The sequence below is a fragment of the Crotalus tigris genome, unplaced genomic scaffold (genome assembly GCF_016545835.1).
Source record: "Crotalus tigris isolate CLP2741 ecotype Arizona unplaced genomic scaffold, ASM1654583v1 scf7180000018115.866842, whole genome shotgun sequence".
Lineage (NCBI taxonomy): Eukaryota > Metazoa > Chordata > Lepidosauria > Squamata > Viperidae > Crotalus > Crotalus tigris.
This window is the reverse complement of record NW_024096832.1, coordinates 444,011-461,112: the sequence shown is the minus strand read 5'-3', so window position 1 is coordinate 461,112 and position 17,102 is coordinate 444,011. Positions and strand designations below refer to the sequence as shown.

The following is a 17,102-nucleotide window of genomic DNA, read 5'->3' as shown; positions in this document are numbered from 1 at the left end:
GTCACTATCCAGTATCAAAGCCAGCAGAAAACTGAGCTGCCTTAAGGAAGTGTTGGGTCCATGTTCAACACTTACTCTGTAATTCAGCAACAAAGCAAACTAGAGATGTATCTGCACTAGAAACTGGGGGATGGAGAAAAGCAGGGGCAGGGTATCTCTCTTCTGATGCCATTTAGTGGCAGCAGATCTGTCATCAAGTCTTCAGTCCCAGACAATTGCTCCTAGGAATCAAAGAACTGGTTGCACAGGAGCTATTTTCCTCAGTTTATTTCACCCCAATCTCCTGCCATCAATGACTGGCAGAAGCAGCCTGAAGAAAGAAGGGGAAGTAGACTGGGTAGACCGAGGACAATGTCATGCATTTGTTTTCTAGAAAAAAAGTTAAGTTGGACATCTTTCTGCTGGGACAAGGAGGAAGGGTTTATAGATCAAATAGATTTGATTTGCATTTTGGGAATAAAGATGACTATGCCTCTCTCTTTACACTGAAATCCTCCAAACTATCACTCTTATCATAGGTAAAATAGGTTTTGATTATTGATGAATCTCTTTCTAGTATTGATTCTTTCTTTCTAAACTCTATTCCTCTTATTTCCAGTTATTATAAATGAGCTTTACTCGTTGCTCTGTTGGAAATAAGCAAAACTGAAAAATGATACTTGGGACAGCTGAAATCACAGAGAATTAAATTTTAAAATTAGTACAAATTTGCAATGAATAGCACTTCTGGGATTGTTTAAAAGGACTCCTTCCAACAGTGGGGTGTTTTAACATTTATAAGTTTGGAGCTATACACTAAATAAATACAGGTTTGGGAATTAATAGCACCAGTAGAATAGAGAGAACAGTTCCTAATTTATCAGTCTTTTTTTTTCCTTTGAAATTCCAACCAAAGTTTGAACTAAGTGAACATCTAGCCATAGCTGGTTTATGCCTCCATCTGAACTGATGCATACTGTTAAATTCAATTCTTTCGTTGCTTTCCAGTTAATCTTAGTTAAATCGTCACGGAGGGGGGGACTACAAATGTTATACTCACTGCACCATGACACAATGTCCCCCAACTATTTCAGAAGAGCCTTTAGAAGATATTTTGTGCCTTTACGTTCTTCCTTTCCCCATCACCCAGTTTGACAAGGCTGAGGTTTTTAACACTACCACCTGTTTGGAGTTCAGACTGGCAACCGTGCTTTGATCAGTGACTGCTTTCACATTCTAGACTAGAGCAAACTGCGATTCTTCCCTAAGCATTATAAAAGGCAAGGCACCTACGCTGTGAATCATCTTCCTTCCTCCAAGGAACTAGGAGAACAGCAGCCCTGTTACGCTAAAGAAGCAAAGCGCCACGCATGCGCACTGTGGTTGTTTTCCACAAAGCTTAAAATGAGCTGGCAGCGGCAGACTACTTGTCTTTGTAGAGAGACCACAGAGCTGGCGAGCAGCAGCTGTGAGCAGCATCTGATGCTGGTACTTTTGAAGAAATCCCCGATGAAGTGCTCGTAGAGATCACACTGATCCTGCCTGCAACCTTTTTCGCAGAGCAGAGAAATTGATCAGTGTCAAGTGAAGATCGATTTTTATATGAGATCTTGACTTTCCTTCCCCTTTTTTTCTTATAGTGTATTTTTATAGACTTTTATTATTAAAAAAAAACTAACATGGTGCTGGGGAAGGTGAAGAGTTTGACAATAAGCTTTGACTGTCTTAATGACAGCAATGTCCCCGTCTATTCTAGCGGGGATACAGTCTCAGGAAGGGTGAATTTAGAAGTGACTGGAGAAATTAGAGTTAGATCACTTAAAATCCATGCAAGGGGACATGCGAAAGTACGCTGGACTGAATCTAGAAATGCTGGCTCCAACACTGCCTACACACAAAATTACACTGAAGAAGTAGAATACTTCAATCACAAGGATATCTTAATTGGGCACGAAAGAGGTAAGTCTATTTTTTTTAATTATTCTTGAAGGTGAAGTTCTGACAACCTTAGAATGTCTACTGTTTTATCCTGAGCGTAGTTATTCAAAAGGAGCTCCTTAATGCAAGGGAATTTATTCTCCTGCATCGAAGTTCAGAATTAAGCTTGATATAGAGCTGGGTAAAACGTCAAGGTTATATTAAGGAAGGAACCCCGAGATCGTGGTGCAGCTGTAAAGTGCTTCCATAAAGACTTTTTCCACCACCACCCCCATTTTCTTTTTATAGAGATCCTTTCACTGTAGATCAAGAGGGCTGGTGGGGTTTTTTTAATGAATTGATTTTGGAAAGATATACGTTGGGATTTGTTCTTAAGTATCTGATGACCCAAAAAAATGTGGAGACTGATTTATTAATCCACTTTTGAGAGCTTGCAAGCAGATCAGTGATGTCTTTAGGATAAGAGAAATGCTGATAGAGAAAGGGCTCCCTGCGGCTTATTTTGACACTTGCTTTCAGCACCCCACGTGTAGATCCGTGTTCCCTTTTACAGAGGCTGGAAAAGTTGGTAAATCCGCCGTATTCTTCTGTAATGCTTCAGCCGTCGAGGTGTAGGTAAAGCTATTTTGGGGAAGGGAACCCCACTCTTACATGACCCTCATATTGAATTAGGGCATCCTTTCTAAGTTCAGGAGTTCTGTGATGTATGAACCTGATTGTGCCAACGCAAAGAAGTCTGCAAAGGGAAAGATATTGGCAAGGGGAAAATACTTTATCGAAGGGTAAATTAGCCTCCAGATTGTTAATCTATTGTTTCAAATGGTGTCAGTCGAAGTATAGGGGAGTCTAAGGTTGTTTTTCTGAAGTTTCCACCCTTTGTTAAAAGCGGTTCAATCCTGTTTGGGACCGGTACTGGGGAGAAGGGAGGGGTGGTGCTCCTCACAGCAGATTGGTTAGGCGCGTCAGGTGGTGGCGATGACTTAATTCCTAGCACAAGAAAATGTTAAAGCAGGTTATGTAATTTTGGCTTGTTCTTTTTATATAAATATAGATAATATATATAGATATATATATGAAGAAAATTTGCTGCAGATAGGAGGAGAGGTTAGAAGATTCGCCTTAATTCAGTAGTATGATAGGATTTTTTAAAAAAATCTGAAAGAGATTCTATTAAATTCCTTCCAAATGTAAGTGGTGTGAGGAGGGCGCTTCGCTGAAAGGTACAGAAGGCAGAACTTGTATTGCGAATCATTTTAAGAATAAAATAGAGCTTTCATCCAGCGGTTGTGCAAAACGCAAGCCCTTCCATTAATAATGGCAGGCTTGAAAGTGCCCCCTTCCCAGTCACTGAACTGCACAAATACGTGTGCAGCGTTCCCGAGAAAAGTAAGAATTAGAACCCATGGGAAAACAATTTTCAGTTGCTTTTCAGATGTCCTTGTGATTGCACCTGGTTCTGTGGCAATTAAATAAGGGTGGATTTTCAATTCAGTATTTTTTTTATAAGAAACAAAAGACTGATGGTAATCTACGCTTCGCTGGGTCGGGACCCTTGACCCAAGCCCATACGTGTATCGAGTTACTCGGCTGAGTTGTTGATCTGTGGAGTGGCTGTTTTTCTTCATTCTTCACATTATCACTGTCCCGACGGCGAACGGTTCCGACGGCTGACCCCAGCCCAGAGCAGGGGAGTTCCAATGGCTTAGCTGAGAAAGCAGACAGGAAAGAACCCGGCAGCCTAGCATGCTCGCCGAAGCCACGCCCAGCGCTCATACAGTCATTGGCCCGGGGAGTTTGTTAGGCTGTTGCTAAGGCAATGCCACTTCTTGATTGGGAGGTGGGGAGCCCGTAAAGAGGGGCGGGACTAAGAGCTGAGGTTCTAGTTCGCGGAGCTTCTGCTGCTACGCGAGTGGAGTTGCGCGTGCTGTTGGAATGTGTATTCTGGATGGCTTTGGTGGAGGAGGGCGGTCCTTTGTCCTCGGCCACGCGAAGCTGCTGTTGGTGTGTGCGTGCGATCCGTGCAGCAATATAATAAACTGGCTGAGTACAGTAAAAGCCTGGCCTATTCTTGGGAGTTAGTAATAGTCTTCCTCAGACGCTACCTCTGCAGATTGCGACTTCAGTTTGTGGATAACACTTGAGTGGAGAGCTGTCCAGATTTCATTCTCTCGCGCCTCTACTATGCCGGCACGATGAGGTTTATTTTGGAGAAAGCATGCGTGCATAGATGTGCAGCAAGCGCTTGGTGCCACGTCGTTTCAGTTTGGCTGAAAACTGGATGGACTTTAAATGGGAATCCCATGCGTCTGAGCCTGTAGGAAAGGATTTGCATAACCTAAGTGGGATTTATTTTGGAGGGTGGGTTTCAAAGTTATAGCAAAGCTCATCTTATTTCACCAAGAAGCAAATTTGAGTTTATTAATACATTTACTGCAGCAATAATAATGAAAAATCCCCTACTTTTGCTTGGGCATTGACTCGGCAATCCTGAACCCACAATCTTGTGTCAACAGCGAGTCCTATCTGGGCATTAAAGCCTGTCGCTTCCGAAACGCTGATATATCTTAGTTTGCCAGCTTTCTTTTCCTGTTCCCTAAGATGGGAGACAGATTGGAAGATCGAGTCTCATTCCGCAGAATCGTGACTGTGGAGCCGAGTAGGGTGTGTGTGTGTGTGTGTGGATTCCTACATCCCATTTAATAGTCCCTCTGGGATCCGGATCAACTGCTCAGATTCCAAAGCAAAACATGGAAGTAGGCTTACAAAGATGAACCTCGGTTCTCTTCTTTTTCTCCCCAGTTCACGTTTTTGTGTAATTTACCAGGGGGAGAATAACCTCTGTCTTTGGTGGCGTTTTCACAAAACGGCCAAACCAGTCTTGCCAAATCCATGCCAACGCTGGAAACCAGAAGGCGAAGATGTCAGAGCAGTTCCCTTTTCCTTTGCTCCGTCCTTCATGACGCCTCCAGCTAGCAAGTGAGGCGGAGGGGCGGAGCTGCTGAGCAAGTAGGCTGGCCGGGCGACCAATGTATACTGTATGCATATGAGCGGCTGGCTGGGGTTCTGCTCGCACCGGTTTAGGCCGGTCCTCTCCTGCTCGAGACTAGTCTGTGATTGACAGCCCAGCAGTTGTTTACCTCAGTCTGGCGGCGGCGGCTGCTCCTACTCAGAAAGCTTAAGGGAAACTGCTGAGCTGGCAGAACGAAAGGGAGGAAAGCCGAAGGGGGGGTGGAATTTCAGTATAATAAATGGGGACAGGGTCAGTGTGAAACAAACGTCAAAAAACACGATTTTATGCAGCTGTATACTTGGTTTTTTAAAAAAACGAATGTATAATGAACGATGGTTTTGAAGATACCTGCGGCTATATACCAGAGTGAATGGTGTCGTGGTGGTGGTGGTGGTGGTGATGGTGATGGTGGTGGTGGTCCAGATTTTCACAGCTCAAATCTATAAACTTAAATTAGTGCCAAATCCTTTATGTATAATTTTTGAGAATGGCAAAAAAGCAGCTCTTCCTAAAACTAGAGGAGGAGCCCATTGTCACACATTTTATTCACTCCTTGCCTGAATAATTCAGTTCCAGGACATTAGTAACAGTACTCTCTGGCTTGTTAACCAGGAGGGCTTTTTTTTTCTCTTAAGTTATTTACCTGTCTTGCCAATGCTACTATTTTCTGCTAGGACATTTTCTCATCTTTTAGGACTACATTATATAGGTTTTGGACCCTGGCCTGAGAAAAACTATCAGAGGGTAGGATAGGGTCTGTATTTCAAGAAGGAAATAAATGGTAATGCTAAGGAATTCTAAGACGGAAAGAAGTTTTTTTTTTTAAAATGAACCTTGGATCTTCTTTTCTTTGTGAGAATCAAACTAAAAAAAAAAAGATTTTTTTTTAGATATTTATGTAGAATTTGCCAACTGTACTACTGTTAAATATCTATTTTCAGAGTCACCAGTGACAGGTGTATAGGATGATAGGAGAAAAATACTTAATGGTGAATTAGAATATTGAATGTTTCCTTTCTAGATGATGATAATTCTGAAGAAGGCCTCCATATCATTCATTCAGGACGGCATGAATATGCATTCAGCTTTGAGCTTCCACAGACGTAAGTATATGTAATACTCAGCCATGACTTTTGGGTCACCCTGCAATAAATCTATAAAAAGCAGCTTACAGAAAGAAATGAGATGGAGGGGAAAAAAACCCTTTTCAATGGTCACGTGGATTGCACTAAAATATGCTGCAGGGACATTGTCCTAATAAACAAGAAGTTACTTCGATTCAAAGTGGCAAAATCATGAAAAATCAGGATAACTACTGTCCTACCAATAATGACTTTAAAAACATGGTTCATTTATTCAGTCATTACATATTTACTTTCAAACAGGCTCACTATCACTAGGCTTTTAGAGACATTGGCATTGCTTCTGTTCACTTAAAACTGGCTATATTGCTGATTGTTTCCATTGAACATACCTGTTAAAAAGATGTAAAGCAGAACAAAATAGTATGAATGATATGGAAAATTTAAATGTTGGCAATGGCTGTCGATTTGTAAAGTAACAGATTATATAAAATGGATGGGAGGAGCCAGTTAGGTCAAAACAAGGAAAAAAAAGCCTTTATTTCAGCACATATGCATTATAAACATTCTAAAAGCATTTTTAATTAGTGATATACTGGAAAAGAAAAATACAATGAGAATGATATGGAAATACATTTTTAAAATAGAGTTATTAATAATTATATGTAATTATTTGTAATGAAAGCCAGAATGTGGAAAGAAAGAAAAAGACTTCTGTTAAAGAAGTTATACATTGTTATGAGATAGAAAACCTTTTAGCAATATGATACATCATTGTCACACATTGTAAAATTATGCAGTATGTCTAGCACTCTAATCGGTGTAGAATTTGCAGGCTGCATTGCTTCCTACTGGTTTTTTTCCCAAAGAGGCAATGTGACAAAATTTAATTACCCCAACTATGTGGAATTTGATTTAAAGATTATAATAATCACTAGCAAATATATTTAGTGAAAATATCTCAACTAAGACTATTTATGAATTAGAAGTTGTAGAAATATATATTTTTAAACTAAGTGTAAGCAGAATTTATTTAATTCGTATGTTTCTGAATTAGTTTGGAAATAATTGGAAACAAAATTCATCATTTCATAATATTTGTTTTTAAACATAATTATGAAAATAAATGGATGAAATGCATAAATGCATTAATGGAAGGTAACAGGGAATGCAAATAAATTATTTTGGACTGAGTACATATTTATTTTCAGTAAAGACCAGAATATAGAAAAGTCTGAATTTCTCTATAATGATCATCCTAGTAACTTTCCTTTAAGAATACTAACAGAAAGGAAGTAGGTAAAATAACTTTGTAAACCTAAACTGTTCTCTTGTCTGTAATGAAAGACAGAGATCTGGAATATTAAGAAATGCCAGACATTACATGAATTAAAAGAATATCTTTTGTACACTTTTATACATGTTGCCTTTAAAGTCAAAAGCATCTTTAAAAAGCATCTCATATATAAATTGAGACCTTTGGGAAGTAAGTCTGCAAACGCAATTTATAGACCTGCTTTATATTTCATGGTTTCCCTATTTCTAAATTTAAAAAGTGATCTCTTCTAAAATTAACATATTTCTTAACTTATATATTCAAGCTGGGGCACATTAAATTCAATTATAGTTCCCAGTCAGCCAAATGGGACTTAGAGTGAAAATGTAAGTCCTCCAGCATTAACCAAATTGTATTGGGCAGTTGTATTCTTGTAGCATATTTCAGTGCAATTCTAATACAAATATGGTCATATTTTATAGGTCTACATGGCAATCAGTTTAACTACAGAGATATTTCTCCCAAACAAATTTAACATGAAAATCTTAAAAATAAACATTTCATTATATACTATGATGCATTAACAGTACAGTACAACTTATTATTACTTTGACTGTATATTTAAGTTAAGCAACAACAGAGCTAAAGATTTATTTAGTTTTGACCTTTGTGTTCTGAACAGACCACTTGCTACCTCATTTGAAGGCAGACATGGCAGTGTGCGCTATTGGGTGAAAGCAGAATTGCACAGGCCTTGGCTTCTACCAGTAAAATTAAAGAAGGAATTTACAGTCTTTGAACATATAGATATCAACACTCCTTCATTACTGGTAAGAATTGACAGAATTACTAATTCTTTGTTAGCATTTTAAAAAATAACCACACATGGCCCTTGAATTATATATATATAGATATATATATATAAAAGTAACAATAATCAAATCAATGGAATACTTAAAGTATATGCAATGTAATAACCCAGAATATGGTAGCATATTGAATAATAATTTTTAAGCTGCTTGTTTTTAACATATTAAACTGTTCCAGTAAAGATTAACTGTATTTCTATATGGGACAGTTCTATTTATGAAACAAATTTTGCCTTAGAATTTGCAGCCTGGCAAAGCAATGGTTTTTTTAAATTGTACTGCAGTGCATTATTCTTTATTATACTACTGATAATTTACATATCGAGTGGGGAGAAATGATCATAATTCTGTATGTTATCTTAATATACTTATTTTAATGTATCAAGGATTTATGATTCTTTCAATCTGATCAAAAACCATTATTTGTTCTTTAAAAATATTTGAAAATGAAACACAGGGAGAAAATGTCCATTGAAACAGGGTTCTTTTGCTTTGGATAAAAATCATATTTGGGATGATAGAGGGCCTTGTCTAAAACCCAACACAATCAGCAGGAATATTTCTGTGGATTGTATAAGTTTTAGATAAGGCCCATTTCATATATGATTTTGAAAAAAATAGTATTTTGGAACCACTAACCACTATTAGATAATGCTACTAGTTTTGATGGATTTAGAGCAGGGACTACAACAACCTTAAATTAATAGTGTTAAAGAAAATGGACCATTTGGGGCATCTCTTCATATAAAGTAAATGCTTAAAAGAAGCCAACTACAATTAAATGATGTAAGTATTTCAGAACAAGTCTATGATTATAAGAAGTAAGTCCCGCTGAAATTTAACTTTAAGAAATATATTTGGAATTTGAAGCTAAAGATTCAATAAAAATTTAACTGACAATTTAAGATCAGTTAAACTGGTATATAGTTGTGACCCTAAACTTGACTGTTTAAAATGTAAATCGAAGAGATGTACTTTCATTATGTAACAGTATGATCCAAATGTTGTTAGTCCAAAGTCAAGTTCCACTTCTCAGTAAGTTTTTATTTGACTGGTAATGCAAACAGGCAGCCCATCCTTGTGTTTCTTTCTGTATAAGAAGCCCTTACTAAGTTTAGTGAAGCTTATTCTCAGGTAGCACAGCCTGATTTAGCACTGTGGAACTTACTTCTGGGTAGATATGAATAAGATCTGGCCCTGTTTAAAATGAAGTCCTTTAGCTGAACCACATTGCCAAACTGATTGTAAATCCTGATTTGTGGGATTTTCAGTGACCCTCCTGCTAAATCTACCTACTTGAAAACCGATCTTATTGAAGTCAGTGGAGTTTGCACCCAAATAAATATAGGTTAGGATCATGCTGCAATTGGTCTGTATCTGAACTGTTAGGCCAAATACATTCAATAAGACAGAGGAAGCTTCCTTATTCTGAGTCATACTACTAATTTATTAAGTTTTCTTCCATCTGTATAAAATGACAGTGGTTCTGTAGGATCCATCTGGGGATGACAGATGTTGAGCAGGGTAATTTTTTTCAGTTGCTAGTACACTACCTGACTGCAGAAACTTGAGATACTGAATAATTGAAAACTAGAATTTCAATTCTAATAATTGAATTTCGATAAAATTAAATGGTTGAAAAACTACTAATTCAGTAGTAATTTCCTGAAACAATTCCATAGTAGAATTAATAGTGACAAAGTTCATTTTATTTATATAAGTTAGTTTGTTAGCTTATTCATAAAAGAAAAAGGCCATAGAAAGTTGATACTTCTAGACAATGACTTTTCTGTTTATTGTACTGTTAATGATATAATAGCCAGGCAGATGACAGGTTTGTCCATCTTGTGCTGATAGCTGCTGATCTGGATCCAATAATAGAATCAGCAACTCAGATCACAGTGGAACCAAACTTTGATGATAGGTGTGTGTTTTTTTTCCTTTTGGATGTCTGAGTTTATATTATCTTAACTGGAAATTTGTTATGTTAAAAATCAACCTTCAAACTACTTCATTTTCACTAAGCTAAAAATGTAATTACTGTTTTGTTTTTCTTTCAGTCACCCCAAGCAGGCACAAAAGAAAAGACTCTCTGTTGCTGGTTTTGTACCTCAGGCCCAATATCCTTAAGTGCCAAAATTGAAAGGAAGGGCTATACCCCAGGTATGTAATGTGAGTTCTAAGGAATGTAGGGTTTATGATTTTTTTTCATTTAATTAATTTAAATCAATGTTTGGTTTATTCTGGGGTGTAAACAAAATGCAGTGGCTTACTAATGGGTGGTTTGCATGTTAACATCAAATGTTATGATTATCTGATTATAAAAGTACATATGGTATAGTTTGGATCCCTTGCAATGTGCAGAGTTTTTTAGTGATTAAAATATGAATGTACACATGTATTGTTGGCTTTGTCTTATTCACATTAAAATTATTGAGTTGTCTTAGACTCCAGTCAAATTGAGCTCCTGATGACGATGAAAATGTCCATATTTTTTCTTAGATACAATAAAGAAATATTTGCTCATTATCTCCTTCTGGAGAATTTTTTTTCAATTTCCCAGCCTGTAGCCCTAGGATTTTCATATGGAGTCCCATGTATTTACCAGATCTGTTTCTGGTTAGTTTTGGGTCAGCCTACATTAATTGGGTGCTGCCATTGCTATTGCTTCTTGTATTTCCTTAATTATTAAAAGTAGTATAATCAATGTGTAGTAATGCTTACATTTTAAAAGTTACATGATTTCCATTTGATGTGCTTATTCTTGATTTCATTCAAGGTGAACCAATTCAGATCTTTGCAGAGATTGAAAACTGCTCATCTCGAATGGTAGTGCCAAAGGCTGCCATTTATCAAACACAGGCATTCTATGCTAAAGGGAAAATGAAGGAAGTAAAGCAGCTGGTTGCCAACTTGCGTGGAGAATCTTTGTCATCAGGGAAGACAGAAACCTGGAATGGCAAACAGTTAAAAATTCCACCTGTGTCCCCATCCATCCTCGATTGTAGCATAATTCGTGTAGAATATTCTCTAATGGTAAGAACTTAATTCAATCTTCTAATATTTAACATAGAAGACAATATGTGTAAAGTAGATGACAAGGTTTGATTCAGCTTTGAATAATTTCTTGTTATTTATTTTCAAGGTATATGTGGATATTCCAGGTGCAATGGACTTGTTTCTTAATTTACCACTTGTCATTGGTACTATTCCTTTACATTCATTTGGCAGCAGAACATCAAGCGTGAGCAGCCAGTGTAGCATGAATATGAATTGGCTTGGTCTGCATGAAAGGCCAGAAGGTAATTTAACCATACATTCCATATTATTTGTGATTTTCTATAGGCCTGTTATTCTAGTAGTATCTAGTTAATAGAGTCCTAAATAATAATGTTGCATAAACAATATACAATATTTTTTTTCATTAGATAATTCCAGAATATTATTCCAGCTGAGTGAAAACGCAGAGTTTTCTGGGGATGGGGGGGGGGTAGGGTAGAACAAGGTCTCAGATCTATGTGTTAAGTTGTACAATTCTAGGAAACATTTACAAAACTTCAGTGGCATTGCAACATTGATTTTTGTTATGAATGCCACTAAAACTGATCAAACCTCGTATAACTTGATTTTATTAGTTTTTCTTACCTAATATTGATGATTTGACAAAGGCTCAGCACTTGTGGCAAGTAATTTGTTGGTTCTGATTACTTGGTTTTTGCAAACCAGCCAGTTATGGTTTAATCAGTAAGCTGTGGTAATACAAAACAAGGGTTTTGGCAATGTGGGAACACAACAACATCTGTAGGTAGTTTTCTTCTTGGAGAGCCCTCTAAATTATAAATGGTTATACTATTATAAAACATGATTTTTTAAAACCATAACCTAGTTATTACTTACCAAAACTACCAGATAACAGTTGAAATTGTTGTTATCTCTGCCTTGTACAAATCATATAAACAAAGTTTAATATTCCTGTCATGTTATATGTTCTGACATGCATAAGAACATAGTTCGAACTGCGTGTAATTTTCCCTTCAGCACCTCCTAGCTATGCAGAAGTGGTCACTGAGGAGCAAAGGCAATCCAGTCTGGCACCTGTAACTGCTTGCGATGACTTTGAGAGAGCACTTCAAGGACCATTATTTGCCTACATCCAAGAGTTCCGATTCCTGCCTCCTCCACTTTATTCTGAGGTGAGGTAACAAATAATTAAAGCTCCAGGATTCTATTTTTAAGTATGTTATTTTCTCTTTATTCTTAAATATGTCCCATACAATGAGCTAATGCAATCTACATATGAGGTGGTTTTATGTTATCTGTTTCAAATAGTTCTTGCACAGTTATATACTTGTTTCCCCTTGCTAGATTTATGCTAGATTTATGCCTATCTATCTGAAATTGCAACTTTTATTAAACGTAGAACATAATTTAAATCAATAGAAATTATTTCTAAAAAAGTGTACTTAAGATTTGGCTGTTTTTGATTACCAAGGGACTCTTTGTATTTAATCATTATATAATATACTACAAGAATTTATAAAATACCAAGCCTAATAAAATACCAAGCCCCATTAAAGTTTATTACAACTTCTGGCCTGGTAGATAACTCATTATGAAAAAAATCAAAGTAAATAAATGGTTCATGCTTGTTTTAAGTTCTTATTGTAATTGAATGCAAAATGCTATTTTAAATACTACTATATGTGCAGGTTAGTTAAGAATTAGCATTTTTAATGTCTCATTTATTGAAGAATCCAAAATGACAGTTGGACAGTACCTTTATTATACTATGCTAGTGATTCCTAATGAAGGTATTGACCAACCTAGGAATCTTAAGGAATCTTAATCTTTTAAAAAAGACAATTTTAAAAAACTGAAAAATGATTTGGGATTTTTTTTTAAGTTGCAACTGTCAGGAGAAAAAGAGTTGGGTAATAGTTTACTATTCAAAATGATCTTACTAAACATATTTCCTATCTATTTTGGATTGTTTTTTTTCCTGACAGAAGATCCTACTATATGGTTTATTGAAAAATGATTTTGTTTCTTTTTGCTTTAAAAATATGCATTCTTTCATTTAATTTCATTCCAAGAAATGTTATTGCCACTGTCTATAAAAATATAGAATTCAGTATTACTCGAAGTTCTTTGGAAAAGTTGCAATTACAGCATTAAGACACTTAATATTATAGATCCAAAGCACTGAAATGTGCTATTCTCTTTTACCCAACTGTTTCCCTGCTTGCTCTGTACAATGCAAAATGTTTTTGTGTTCTAAAGTACAAATAAGTTAAAAAAAAATAAAAGAACTCTGAATATTTTGAAATAAATTAAGGATTGCTGAGAGTCAGGCAGCATAAAAATTTAAATCATCATCATCATTCAGTCTTAACTTCTGTGCAACCAACTATAAAAAGTATTATAGTGTCTTCCTTGTTTTTAAAGATGTCTCCTTTTTTGTTCCTCTTTCACTTAGATTGACCCAAATCCGGATCAGACCTCAGATGACAGGCCATCCTGCCCCTCTCGCTGAAAGAATGTCTCCCAAAAATGTTGACGTGGGTCTGAATTATATTTTAACTGTGGTCAGGATAAAGATGTCCTATAGAAAACAGGCTTTGAAAGGAAGTTATTTGCCTAAAAGAAAAGGAGAAGTAATGGAACATCCTGTGATTATGCTTTTGGAGTCTACAGCAAACATCATAGGATTGCTCCACATGCTTGAAGACCTGGGCTTTCTCTTTCTGTTCTATACTGGCACATACTAAGAGCAGCCTTAATAGCCTACACATGTGTCAAAATACTTATCATGTTGCAAGAGGGATAACATTCTTTTATTTGAAAATTTGCACATACTCAATGCTTTTGTTGTGCAGTTCAGTGTCACTACAGCTTTTTCTCATTTATGTTGGACTGTTAACCTCTTCTAACTTGTTTGTGGTCCGCACAACAAGGAGCAAAAGAAAGCTTTGAAAACTTTGATACAAATGCACTGACTTTTTTATTTAGATAAACAATATAGTCTGGACTTCTTCTGCATATGCACATGCTCAGAATTGTCCCAATAAGACTGATCCATGCATCACCTCTTCGGCTTGGATCCTCTTGTGGATTTATTACCAACATCAAATGCCTTCAACCAATCCTTGCTGTATATTTCACAGCCTACTATAGTAGACAAGCAACAGATTTGAGGGGCGAAAAGTAACAAAAGAAAACAATAGGATTTTTTGTCAGGAGTGTGTATCTTAATTCCTTTTTAAGCATTTGTTGCCTTTCTACTATTACTGCAAAGAAGAATTTTGTTACAGACTGCCTAAAATCACATAATCTCAGGTGAACTCATCACTTGCCAAAATGTTGAAATGCTACTTGTGTTTATGTTGCACTGTTGAGTTCTTTTTCCCTCTTTTGTTTTTGTTACTTTGTTTTCTTTGAAAAGGAGGACTTGGAAAAGGGACATACATGTATAATGACATCCTCATTTCTTATTATCTAGCCAAAACATGAAACATAATTAAGAGTTTGGCCAAATTCCTAGAAGACCCATTTAGGCAATAGCACCAAACATACCAACAAGAGTTGAGGAGGAAAGTTGTACGTGATTTATAAAGTTACTCACAGAGGGGTTTCTTAGCTAGGAGGGATGGGTAGGGAAAGTGAATTTATTTTTATATATAGTTAGCCCAGAAACTTGTAAAAAATTTATAATGAAATTTTAATCAGATTATGGAGGGCATCTCAAGTGAGCAGTATATCTTTTAAGATATTTTAGAACATATTTTCTGGGGACTGCTATTTCAAATACATTCTCTACTAAAAATGAAAGTGACTCAGTAGTAAAATAGTTGATATAATTAGCAGGTTTGCTTTGCTTAATTTGGGGATGGGTAACATTACAAGGAATTGACTAGTAAGTGATTAGGATGGAATCTCAGCACAAATGCTAAAATATTTAATTTTTAAAAAATCACAACTGTCACCTGGAAAACTCAACTCATTTTTTTTATCAAAACAACTATTCTAATTTTCAAGTGGCAAGAATTGAGTTCAAGAATTGCTGGCCAAGTATTGATTTTATCAATAGATAGGCTTTGGATTGGTGCAGCTCATCGCAAAGCCTATCTTGAGGATTAGAGCAAGCAGGATAGGCTTGTCCACAAGTGGCCTTTAAGAAAACATTGACAACAATTCATGTTTGAATATTAACAGGGTGAAAAATGAACAGTATAAAATGAATCACGTTTTAAGTGATTCTTTTAAATGAGTTTGACCTTTAGCAAGCAAACTTCATATAATGAAATAATAAGAAAACTGAGTGATGGAACAAAAAATACATAAACAATTTTGTGAATGTCCCTTTTCCATAGAAGATTAAAATATACTTCAATGGGATAAAGGCATAAAAGGGCATTTGGTGGGCTTTTTGTTGTTGTTGTTTTTTTAATCAATGAGGGAACAATTGTTATGCATAGCATTACATTTATCACAGTATGATAGAAGGTTCTATATTGAAGTAGGATTGACCAATATTGTAATAATTGGCATTTCAACGTACCAATATTATGATGAGATTTAAACTTGCAAACACTAATTTTTTCACAAAATATTATTCTTGGCGGCATTACTATTGTCTCTGACTTCAGAAATATTGGTCAATGTCTGGACATTGTATAATATTGGAATTTGAGCTATAGTCCAGTATTCAAAATAACAATTAAAAAGAGGGGATAAGTCCAAAATGTTAAACAAAGTGCAATATTTAATGTTTGCTTTATAGATTATATTCAGTGGCTGTTTGTACTATATTTTCTTTCTTTTTTCTGTTTTTAGTTTGGTGCTGAATATGTCTCTGTAGATTCTGTTCAAGAACACAAATTGTGGAAAACAATTTAATTTTTCCTATTGCTCTTCCTTGTGGATAATAAACTTTTTTTATATAAAGCAAATTTATTTGATGGTTTTCATCTAACAAAACTAAAGGCACCTTCTCTTGAAATTATATGCTGCAATTGTAACACTCGCAGCAAAGAAATCACAGAGTTTAAACCTACTTAGCTTGGATATAGTAGACTGGTTAATACGTAACACTGGGCTTTTAAAGAATGTTAGGTTTATGTACACATTTATTTTATTTGACCAAGCTTCTGAGTACATACTAGTTTACATAACAAGAGCAATGGTCTAGCTCAGCGATCCCTAACCTTTCTGGCACCAGGGACTGATTTCATGGAAGACAATTTTTCCACAGCCTGGGGAGGGGGAATGGTTTTGTGCACAATCTAGCTCCCGTGCATGTGCAGATGAAGCTTCACTCACTTGCCACCACTTGTACAGCCCAGTTCCCAACAGGCCAGGGACCGGTCCACAGCCAGGGGTTGGAGATCCCTGGTCTAGCTCATAAATATCCAACATAATCCTCTTGATTCCTGTATAATTCCCATCATCCATCAGCTATGGAGCATTGAACTGAAAATGTTCTATGTTCCCAGTTTGGACTTAATGGGAGTTTGAAAAGTATATAAATACATACTAAGTGGCCTTGTAATGTCATTTAAGTTTGATTTTCTGTAAGTATTTTGCATTGCTATGAGAATGGAAAATAATCTGATGCGACTGTAGAAGGTCACATCAAAATAGTTTTAGCAAAATAAGAGCAAAACTACATATCTAATAAAAATGGTCCCACGCATACTTAAACAAGATCTCAGTAATTCAAAATTACAGTTTGTTTGGAAAACAATGTAAGAGTTTAAGAGGTAGAAGATTACTGAGAACAACATGGTCAAAAGTTAGCTAAAGGCTTGAAACAAATTCCTTAGTATTCTGGAAGCAGCTGTGTCTGACTGGCATAATGTACCTTAAATATTTTGTGGCAAGTTCCAGTTGTACTTCAGATTTATGATTCTTAGAAACTCTAAAAGTTGACAACTAAAAACTGATAGCAC

General features: G+C 36.1%; 1 protein-coding gene across 3 annotated transcripts; it reads left to right on the top strand.

Moving 5' to 3' along the window:
• Nucleotides 1-1,399: 1,399 nt before the first annotated feature.
• On the top strand, nucleotides 1,400-16,103 carry ARRDC3 (arrestin domain containing 3). 3 transcript variants are annotated; one of them, XM_039348048.1, is made up of 8 exons: nucleotides 1,401-1,938; nucleotides 5,949-6,030; nucleotides 7,968-8,115; nucleotides 10,215-10,317; nucleotides 10,934-11,190; nucleotides 11,300-11,456; nucleotides 12,193-12,347; nucleotides 13,631-16,103. In XM_039348048.1, exons 1-8 carry the CDS (start codon nucleotides 1,659-1,661, stop codon nucleotides 13,685-13,687), a joined length of 1,239 nt encoding a protein of 412 aa, XP_039203982.1. In that variant the 5' UTR covers nucleotides 1,401-1,658; the 3' UTR covers nucleotides 13,688-16,103. The 3 variants fall into 3 exon arrangements, with proteins under 3 accessions (XP_039203983.1, XP_039203982.1, XP_039203984.1); XM_039348049.1 differs by lacking the exon at nucleotides 13,631-16,103 and having other exon boundaries at nucleotides 1,400-1,938; nucleotides 12,158-12,335; XM_039348050.1 differs by lacking the exon at nucleotides 7,968-8,115 and having other exon boundaries at nucleotides 1,878-1,938.
• Nucleotides 16,104-17,102: the final 999 nt, after the last annotated feature.

Coding starts and splice junctions, on each gene's coding strand:
- ARRDC3 (XM_039348048.1), top strand. CDS start 1,659: ATGGTGCTGGGGAAGGTGAAGAGTTTGACAATAAGCTTTGACTGTCTT. Junction 11,191..11,299: donor GTGTAGAATATTCTCTAATG/GTAAGAACTTAA, acceptor TTTATTTTCAAG/GTATATGTGGATATTCCAGG. Junction 11,457..12,192: donor TCTGCATGAAAGGCCAGAAG/GTAATTTAACCA, acceptor TTTTCCCTTCAG/CACCTCCTAGCTATGCAGAA.